General features: G+C 39.8%; 1 protein-coding gene across 1 annotated transcript; it reads right to left on the bottom strand.

Moving 5' to 3' along the window:
* Positions 1 to 66: 66 nt before the first annotated feature.
* LOC117268915 (nuclear distribution protein nudE homolog 1-B) lies at positions 67 to 10258 on the bottom strand. Its single transcript, XM_033645673.2, has 9 exons — positions 10059 to 10258; positions 9205 to 9344; positions 8393 to 8546; positions 6121 to 6269; positions 5580 to 5716; positions 4943 to 5215; positions 4748 to 4833; positions 3479 to 3624; positions 67 to 3025 (listed from the first exon to the last, which is right to left on the bottom strand). The coding sequence occupies exons 2-9, from the start codon at positions 9288 to 9290 to the stop codon at positions 2977 to 2979; spliced, it is 1080 nt and encodes a 359-aa protein (XP_033501564.2). The 5' UTR covers positions 9291 to 9344; positions 10059 to 10258; the 3' UTR covers positions 67 to 2976.
* Positions 10259 to 10487: the final 229 nt, after the last annotated feature.

The raw sequence follows: 10487 nt of genomic DNA on the forward strand, positions 1-10487 counted from the left end.
TGCTACTAAAACTTCACAGATGTGTCGTCTCACTTTTTCTGCTTTCTGAAAGAAATGAAATCAAGATTCTTTTTACATTCCAAGTTTTATTGCTTTATCAGAAACATAAGCAGCACTGAAGGTGAACAAAGAGCAGAACAGGTCATAGCACTTTGTATGTGAGCATGTAAGAACTCTTATAGAGTAATAAAAGGCAAAAAAAAACAACAACAAAAAAAAACCATCAAACCTCAAATTACTTTCTGCTTTCACACGCTGACCTTTACAAGAAAGGTCCAGTCTGCCCTGAGCAGCTAACTGTAAGTCAATCCTGCCTACACACTGAACCACAGTCTACACCCTACATCAACAGTGACCCTACAGTAGAGGTACAGTATTTAACACTACAAGTCAAACCTATTACATACTTTTTCTTTTTAACATAAAACACAAGTAGCCTTCACTGAAGTATTTCATATCTCCTCGCTAACAGAAGACATCTTCCTATTTCACTCCTGGAGAGACAGAAGTAGAGCTCTGCAGAGGGGTTCAGTCTCAAAGGTGCCTCATGACTAGATGTATAAGGCTCAATGTTCATTTCATTACATAATATCAACGTATTGGACAGAACAAACAATATACTGATGATTTTCTAAAATTAGAATCTTATTAAGAGCAGAGACACAAGTGTAAAGTTTATCCTGTGCATGAAGCTGAAGGAAAGTTTAAAATCGGTACATTTAATGTTATCCTGTCATCCATTTTGACATTTACTAGTAGTGTTGGGCCTGATGTAGGTGCCAGAGGGAGGTCAGATGAAGGTACATATATAATTAATACTGCAAATCCTCTGCTGTCATGTCTAAATTGTAAATATAAAAATGTTATTTCACTCAGCATGGCTTCAGTTCTATCTTATATCATTTTCAGGTAGTAGCTTTGAGCGTGCGCTGGGCTTTTGTGTCATTTAGGTGAATAGAAGAAATGGGATCAGAGTCTGTATCCACAGATAGCAACTACTGAAAGACTCAGAGCAGGATCAGAGCCAAAGAACATTTGCTCAGCACATCCCAAATGACAACCTCAACGCTAAAAACGAAACAAGTTCCAGCTTCCAACACAGACATTTACAGGTTAACGAGAAGTTCAGGCCACAAAGCTAGATGGAGTTGCAGAGATGGTAAAAATCTCTTCATAACTACGAGCAACTCCTCTCTGACCTCATTTATTATTCATACAACAACATATTAATTAAGGCAGCTTTAAGATGCAGAGCCACTGATGGCCACTAGATGCTGGCAAGATCTGCATTAAAAAAATCTCCCACAAAACATTGTGCTTTTAATAAGTAATATTGCTTTTCTAAAGACTATAACAGTGATTTAGAAAAACACAGCTCATTAAAACCTTAAGGCTTGCAGAAGGGTTCTTCTGAAACCTTGATGAACAGGAGTCTTGCTCATTCCAGGTCAGCTTCACCATACCAGAGTTTTTGACTCCAGTAAGCAGTAAATCTAAATTCTATTCTTCAAGTGACAACACAGATACCAAGTCCATTTTATTCTGCAATTAATTCATCAGTAATAATCTAAAATATCCAGGACTACTAAAAATATCAAGGCTACAATGTGTATTGAATCAACTATTATTTCATTCTCTCCGGGATCAGTGGCACTTTCTCATTTTTTCCCCCAACTCCTTATACATCAAATGCAGCTGCAGAGGCATATTGTATAAAAGCAGACCATCATATGTAGTTTCATGAACAGAAGGCAAGACTGACTGTGCTGTCCTAACAGTTTCAAAGTAGTACTTAAAGACATTTTCAAACACCGCCTCTCTCTCCTCCTGTGTAGATCAAAGTGCCCTTCCAGTGTTCAAGGTGTGTTCAAACTAAACATGAAGCAAATTCTCACTTTGGTTTAAATGTGCAGGGTTGACCACTGTAGTGTTTCAGCAGACTGTTTAACAATGAATAAACTGGGTGGTACAGATATTTGGTGACTGGCCCTATTTACACTTAGTCACTACATGCATTTTAAACAGACTGGATGGAGATCCAATAACAAAAAGCCATGTTAAAATTCACAAAGCATTTGAGATGGACCAAAGTCCACCTCAGGAGCCCTTTAAAACAATAAAACGCTCTTTGTTCATGAACACGATTCATTCATGTGTTTGTGTTTATAGATGGTTGTTAGTTTGTTGGCTGTTATTGCTCACTGTTAATAGTTAACTGCTAAAGTGCATACGTTTTAATCACATTTGTGGTCTGTCCGGCCAAGATGCATATATGTGGCTAAGTGTAAACGGCATTAAATCTCATAGAGATTTTATTTGAACACAAAACACTTGTGTCAAAGTGTAAAAGGGGCCATTATCTCTCCTGCTGTCCCCGTACACTCAGGCAGGGTTTCCCTCTGGAAATTGATCCTCTGCTACAGTATGTGTGGAAAACCCTGCGTGTCATGCATTAGAGTTATACAGATTTAAGATGATTACATTTTTTTTCCCTGCATCTTACATTTGCTCCTTAAGTGGACTCATTTTCATCTCAACACAAACCTGCAACCTGTGTCTTTTCATTAACTAAAATCTGCCTTATGTTCAGTCTTAATACACCTTTTAAGCAAAAACAGAGAAAAAATGAGCAAAAAACGTAGCAAACGAAAACAAAGGAGGTGAGGTGGTGACATGCAGCACAAGTCCAGTTAGTAAGTTTAGGCTAAGTGCAAGTGCCGATAAGAAGTCCTGTTAATAAACAAACAAAAACTCTGACTGTAGACTTGAGCTGGGAACAGACATCCCAAAGTATCCATACTACCGTATCCATCCATTTGCATCACTGCAGCTCCCAGTGAGTGTGGTCCATGTTTTGCAGACCCCCCGTCTGATGTGCAACACACAGTACCGTTAATTCCAGGCTGGATGGATGGACGGGAAGCCCTGAGCAGCTCAGAGGAGGACTATGGATCGAGGTGGGGGACGTTTTCACTTTCACAGCAGTAACTTGGAACCAGCTCCGAAGTCTAACCTCTTTACCAGCCTTTAAACACAAAACAAACACTTTACAATCTAACTTCAGATTAAAAACTCTTATAAGCTTCAAACTAACAAAAAACACTGACTGAATATTGATGTGATAATATTAGCGTGGCGCTTTCCAGTGGTGGAGAGTTACGAAATCAATTCAATCAAGTACTGTATTTTAGTAAAAATTTGAGAGTTTTTTTCATTTTACACAACTTTATACTTTGACTCCACTACACCTTAGAGGAAAATATTGTTCTTTTATCTGACAGTCACTTTTCAGATTAAGAGTTTTACACAAAAAATAAATTAAAAATTAAATTACGCTGAGATTTGTGATTTTTGTTCAAAACTGGATTACCATTTTTGGGTTTTCTCCCTGTTACAAAACAATAACAGGTAATATAACATTGTTCTACTCCTTCACTAGTCTGGACATGAGCGCTACTGCTGTTGACCTGCATCTCACCCCTTGTTATAGAGGCCATTAGTAGGATGGCTCTCTGAGGAGTTGTTCTGGCCCGATGCTGCCCCCTGTCCACCCGTGTGGCCTCTGCGGCTTGCTGTCTGCTCGTGGACGTACTCTCGACACGACGCCAGCTTGGACTCCAGGTTCTAGCAGTACAAGCAGTGCAGAAAAACAAGTTCACATTCTTCCATAAACACTCAGCTTTATACACTGCCATCACTGTGATCCTAATGTTTAGAATCTATATATCTGTTATGGTGAGGTTTTCAGAGAAATCTTATCTGCAATCTGCACCAGCACCGAGATGAGAATGAATGAGAGACTTAAACAAGACTAAGGGTGCTTTCAGATCTAGAGTTTGCTGGCTTTGGTCCAAATCAGGGAATAATTCTCACAGCAGGATTTACAAGCAGAGCAGATAAAACGGTCCAGTAGTTTTGGTGCGCACCCGAGCGCGATCGTTGTGTTCACACCTGACCAAACAGACCGCACCTAAGGGGCAAACAAACTTGAGTTGGACTGAACCGAACCAAACAGGGCAGTTGTGAAAGCACCCCAAGAGCCACACTGGTGGCTCTGTGAGACTGTGAGGGGCCATGTCCACCAAAGCCTTCGTTCCTGAGGCCAGCGCAGTTTTTTAATTCTTTGCAAAGGGAGGACTGCGTATTCTTGCTACATTATAAACGCAAGCAGCATGACAAAGCACTGAGTATTTCTTCTGTACTGAGCGCTACATGTTTGGCATTTCTTTTTGAGCACAGAGTGTCGAAAAATGTTCTGTTTTGGACAAAACGCTGCGCTTGTCAATGTCACTTTTTACCCAGCCCTTCAATCACAGTGGAGGAGGGACAAATACCACTAAGACCAAATGTCACATTTTACCAGTATAAAAGCTGGAAAACAACTGAGAAATTTAACAGTTGTGAGAAAGTAAATGTCATAATAGGCCTGAGGTAAATGTCAAAATAACGGTCTTTAAAAACCTACAATATGTTGTGAAAGTGTTAAAAAAACGTATGTCTTTCTTCAAGTTGTCAATATTATAAGAACACACAAAATATGTTTACATCTATTAAGGGAGAACGATTACTGATAAGTGCTTGTTTGTACATATGTAGGTTCAAAAACAAAACAAAAAATCAGTGCTTTTTCCAGCTCCAGAGAAGAAGTAGCTTGTGTGCATTTGAGAATAAAACCAGGAGCACCCTGCAGCGTCACATGATAAGTCAGCAGCTGATAAAAAGCACTGGGTCAAAATGTGGTTCTTACCCCAACTTTTCTCAGCAGTTCTCCAACAATGCTCAGAGCAGAGATTCTCGCTGACGTGGTGAGAGGAGTCCCTGAGAGGCTTTCACCTGCAGAAACAAACCCTCTGATCAACGCAGAGAAACCCAAGTGTCCAATGACATAACACGGGAAATCTTCATAGTGTAACTGGTCTAACATCAGGACACATGAACTGACCTCTGCTGACAGAGGGCGGTGGGGTGCAGAAGGACTCTCCTGAGGCTAGAGGTCTGGAAGGCGTGGCTGCCAAAGGGACAGGCTGGTTAGAGGACAAAGAAGTGGTTTTGTCCTCATTTCGTTTGTCTGGAGGAGTGAGAGGTGGGGTGGGCAAACCAGCCGTGGATGAAGCAGAGGAGGAGGAGGAGGAAGGCTCTTTGACTGCACTGCTGAGGGACGGCTTCCTGTCCTGTACCTGCTGTTTCTGCTGCACCGCAAGCTCCTGTCTCAGATCTGTCTCACAGAAACAAATGAGAGGCCAGTTACAGAAGTGCAACTGAGACTTTAAAGTAACATAGCATAGTCCCCTATTTACTTTGGATTCTGTCTGCACAGCTGGCGCCATACTTATCCTTCTTGTTCTTATGTATGTACATACATTAAAATATTTGTATTCATTTGTTTCACTAAAAAAGAACAAAATATAGCATGAAATCCAAAACCAAACTTAGTCATCTCAGCAGTCTGACCACTGTTCAGATAATGTAAACTTCCTCACTTTAGAAATATATATCACACAGCAAAACCGGTGACACTATGACAGCACAAGCTAATAGAACTATTTTTAACTGACTGCAGGTCAGACAGAGATCTCTACCTCTGGCCTCGTCCTTCAGCCTCTGGACAGACACCAAGAGAGTCTCCTTCTCGTCCAGCTCGCTCTCCAGGAAGGCGTTCCTCTCTATAACGTGGTTCATCCTCTGCTCAAAGTCCTCCAGTGACATGATGGTCGCCCTGAAATGCACACAATGCAGGACCGTTGGAGGAGCTGGGTGTCAGGTAACTAACAAAAGCAGCCAAAGGCAGTGTTAGGCTACTTCCTGCATCCTTGCTAGCTTGTTTGTTGTACTGTAAAACCTGTACTATGAAAATGCAGCTGGTGGAGAAACAGACAGCTTAACTGTTATTTAATGTAAAAAAAAATAGTGAAAAACTACTTTTCATGACAAAGGAAGAACACAGGTTTGTTTAACAGTCTGTCTCATCTCACTTTCCTTTTACCTCTATTTATGTTTGCTATAATAGCTTATATTTATGTAATATGATTATAAAAGCCACACCGATTTTGGAAGTGAAATAATTTCTTTAGTTAAGTATTACAATCACAGAATTTTCAATCTCCAAAAGTGTCCTCTGACCTCTTGGTCCTCTCCAGGTCATCGTTGGCCTGCTCCAGCTCTCTGATGTATTTGTGAAGCTGGTCTCTAACGGCTGTGGTCTCAGCCAGGTCTCCCTCCAGGGTGGAGATTTGCCGGTAGGCCTCAGAGTGCTGCGTCTCATACTTCTCCTGGCAGGAGGCCGACATGTGTCAGGAGACAGTATGAAAAAAAGACAGATTATGAAGGCTTTAAAGCATAAACTCCTTTAAAGGTATTTGACAGCAGAACCATTCAAATGTTATGAACTTTTAAATAAGTTAAAGCAAAAGAAACTTCTTCAAAATTCTCACAATAATGATAATAATAATTTAGTGAACATAAGTATATTCAGCTAATGAACACTTACATTTACTTATCTAAAAACATACTTTGGTGCACAGACATCATGTGTTTCAAATGTCTAACTTAACAGCATCAACAATATATGAGACAACAACAGAAATCAAAACATAATGAGACATGGATTACTACTTCAGAGGCTCAATGCCACAAACAGACCCTGTGTGAAATTACAGTACCCTGCTGCTGCTTTTCTGGATATTGACACACATAACTTGTCTAAAATGGTAAATATCTGTCTGCACCAAGCTTCCAGGAGGCAGAGTGAGGCTCACAGCTGGATGTGACGGGAACAGAGAACGGGTTCTACACAACATGACACTGTGTCAGCCTTCAGCATGCTTTTGCTAAATTCCATGAGGTCTCTGGATACTCGTCATACATGCTGTCTAAGACAAAGCCCCTTTACTCATCTGAAAGTGAGTAGAAACCTTTTACACTTCTAAACACAGTCTCATATTTCTTATTTACTGTGTACATGTGACTAAATGTAAATTTAAGTATGAGCTATTTTTTATATTGACAACACAAAAACTAAATAAATACCCAAAAATTGTTTAATTTATTCAACTTTGAAAAACTTTTGCTGCAGAATCATTAAGGTGCTGTTTGATCCTCATTACCTCTTAGACTTAAATGCTTTTATGAACTCCATAAATAAATAGGGTGAAGTGAATATGGGACACTTTTTGGTAGATTACCAAGAAAACCACCTGAAGACTACATTAAGCGTTACTTTTAGATCTTTTTATGATTCTATGCTACATCTCTATAATATAAAATAAAATATGTTTCCAAGTAAAGTAATTTAGAAATGTTGGACTCTGATGATATGATGAGTTAAAATGGCACAGTTCAGTCATTAATTCATTAAATAGTTAATGTTACGTAACTATCCATTAAAAAAATATCATCCAACTTCTCTGCCATGCTTTCCCTGCTTTTTTACTCCCTGTTTCCATGGTGCCATATTGTCTACAATGGACATCCTTGTGTGCTTACATTTGTGTAACAGTGCTGGCTAATTTTGGAGTACTGTGGCTGACATGGACTTACTGCACCATCTTTCTAAGTGAAAAAATGTTTAAGATGATCATCTCAACACCTCTAAACAACTTAGTAATGCAATCTCAATTTTCTTCCTTGTTACAAAATCGGGAGATACACTACAATGTGCTATGATGGCTTTAGATGACAGTGCACCCAACACACATGTTGCAGTGACCTCATGTTTCCCCACTGAGCTTTGTGCCGGGGCACTGCACGGAGCATAAACATGGCTTTACCAATGAGATATGTAGCAACCAAAAAGTTAATTTTTTTTTTTTTTTTTAATTGAGCCGCTGTCCCTGCACATCCCCTCAGCCGAAAGATTAACTAAGTTAACTTTTAAAAGGGAGAAAGGGGGTGACTGAACTGGGAACTGACTGGGATAGGTCTTATGGGAAGTACTGCCATCCCCTCCAGACACAGCCCAAGCAAGAGTCATCAGCTGCCTTTTACTGCCCTGAATCAATTCTCTGTGAAAGTGTGTATATGTGTGTTTGTTCAGACACATGCACCACTGAAGCCTGTTCAGCACAAGCCACTGGAGCCATAAAACCTTCCCTACCATCAGCTGATGAATATGGAAATCCCCAGTCAAATCCACTTTAACAGGCGATCAGCTGGTTGAATGTTATCAAAATAATTTGGACATCCCTGATACAGCAGTTTCATTCTTTAGTGTTGACTATAAAACTATGCTGAGACAATGGCTTGTATTATAGATGCTTCAGTCAGGGTGATGTGGACATATTACAAGACTAGTACATCTCCACCATCTCCAGTAGTAGTGTCTTTATTTTCAAGCTGGGATCGGGGATGTTGAAAATTTTTGTCAGTATCTGATAACTGATGATGTCCTCTGTACCTTGTAATTTTCAAGTTCCATGCGGAGGCGGTTGTTGGCAGCAAGAAGCTCACGGTTTCGTGCCTCACACTGTTTCAGCTCTGTCTCCAGCTCCACCTCATAGTCCCGACTCATCTGCTGAAACTCTTGCAGTTCCTCCTGGGCTTCCTCTGCACTGCACACAAACACATATGCACAATGTAAGCCACATGTTTGTCAACTTTGGACATTATCACAGCAAATCGTTTGAGCTATTATTCATTTCCACTTAATAGTTTGGATTTCCTGGTTTTACACAGTTAAAAACACAATAATCACACTCATGCTTGGAGCAAAACAATCAGGATGTTATTAATCCAAGATGTTATCGAGGACGAAGATTTCCCAGATAATTCTAAACCAGAACTGTTTGAACAAACAACAAAACCTGCCCATTTTCCCACCCAACCGCAGGACATTATGGATTAAATACGAAAGTCTAAACATCACGGAAATTAGTTTAAACACCTGGAGGTTCCAAATTGTTTGTCTTGCAGGAGTGTCTACAGACTCATATTTCTATAAACTGAACTAGAGAGCAGGGGAAAGATATTGATTATTTGTTCAGAATTTATGACAGAGCCCCAAAAGTCCTGAAAGGTTATATTCTTCATATTGTGCACACAAGTTGTTTTCTCACTGGCACAAGATGTTACCCTGACTGTGTGTACACAATTCAACCAGTTGACATCTTTTAAGTCAAGGAACTAAGGAAGCCTGTTAAAAACAACATAGATTAGGGACACACACACACACACACACACACACACATACACACATACATACACACATACCTCTGTTGGTGCCTGGCAGCCTGTTCCTTCCAGTAATCCAGCTCTTCATCCAGGGAGCCAAACTCTGGAGGCTCCGGATCCCCCATCTCCAGCCCAGCCTAGGTGGAGAGCTGACTCTCCTGTCACACACCAGTGCTGGTCTGTGGTTTAATATAAACAACAAGGCATTCAGATCAGTTTCAGTCGGTGGAAATTCTGTCTAAATATCGGGCAATTTATCGTTAAAGTAATAACTGCAAATGGAAAATCTTAACTTATTAAAGGTCATTATTTCACCAATTCATCAGGATTCTCACGTTAATTCGTAAAATGACTAAGTGATCCATCAAGAAGTCAAATAAAAACTGCTTCTTGATTTTGGTCGGTGAGCATAGCTACGTAAAATACCGGTAACATCAAAGTAATGGGTTTCTACCTATCTAAAATAATTATATTTTTAAGACTTTATGTATGCCGAATTAAACAATAGATTATATCGATTCATAAGACATCGTTAATTACAGTCAAATTCGATCAAATGTAACTCAAGCCACCCATGAAATAAATTAGTTACAAGATTTAAACGAAGTCTGGCCAAAGCAAGCTGAACTAAAAAAACGGGAACCTAAAGCAAACGCCATTCAGAAGATAACGGTTAACGTTAATTCATACCCTTATATCATTAGTAGCACCTGTTTTTATAAACAATAAAGACGGTTAGCTCAAACTATAAACAACAAAGCCCAGCAAAATAGGAAAGTTAGAAGCATGTTCTTAGCTTGTAAATATAAATAAGTTAGCAACTTCAGCTAACGGAGTTCAGCGTTAACCATTTAAATCCCAGCTGAGACAAACATAACACAGCTACAACTTACGCTCAGCCGTTAGCTTCGTTCCCCGCAATGTAAACCACTTTATTCTTCGTCTGAATCCTCTTCGTGTGCCGGTAAAACTACCGACAAAACTTTGTCGGTTAAATTTAAATGGGAAACCGTTTAAGAAACATTTAAGGGACTTTCTGGGAGTTAGAAGCCACAAAGTTGCTACCGTCTTGAGAAGACGTCGAACAATACAAATTGCCATTCATATTGTTAAGGCCAATTCACCAATCACAAGTTAGATGGCAGCCTCATTGCGTGTTGCTATTCGTCAATTGTCTATCAATCAAATATGATAGGCGGGATTAGGATCATTATCCAATCAGAGGGGTAGTATCAGTGTCAGAGGGATGTCTGCGTAATCTTCACAGACTGAGTGACTCTGTGCTGCCTTCCAGTGCTATCGGAAACATGAGATGTTTGCAA

The sequence above is a fragment of the Epinephelus lanceolatus genome, chromosome 18 (assembly GCF_041903045.1).
Source record: "Epinephelus lanceolatus isolate andai-2023 chromosome 18, ASM4190304v1, whole genome shotgun sequence".
NCBI lineage: Eukaryota > Metazoa > Chordata > Actinopteri > Perciformes > Serranidae > Epinephelus > Epinephelus lanceolatus.

What these genes read in the sequence shown, in the direction of transcription:
- LOC117268915 (XM_033645673.2), bottom strand. Translation starts at nt 9,290, where the DNA reads ATGGGGGATCCGGAGCCTCCAGAGTTTGGCTCCCTGGATGAAGAGCTG. An exon ending in GCTGAAGGACGAGGCCAGAG is followed by an intron (nt 5,216 to 5,579) that starts GTAGAGATCTCT and finishes TCTGTGAGACAG; the next exon opens with ATCTGAGACAGGAGCTTGCG. An exon ending in AATGGCCTCTATAACAAGGG is followed by an intron (nt 3,026 to 3,478) that starts GTGAGATGCAGG and finishes TTGTGTTTAAAG; the next exon opens with GCTGGTAAAGAGGTTAGACT.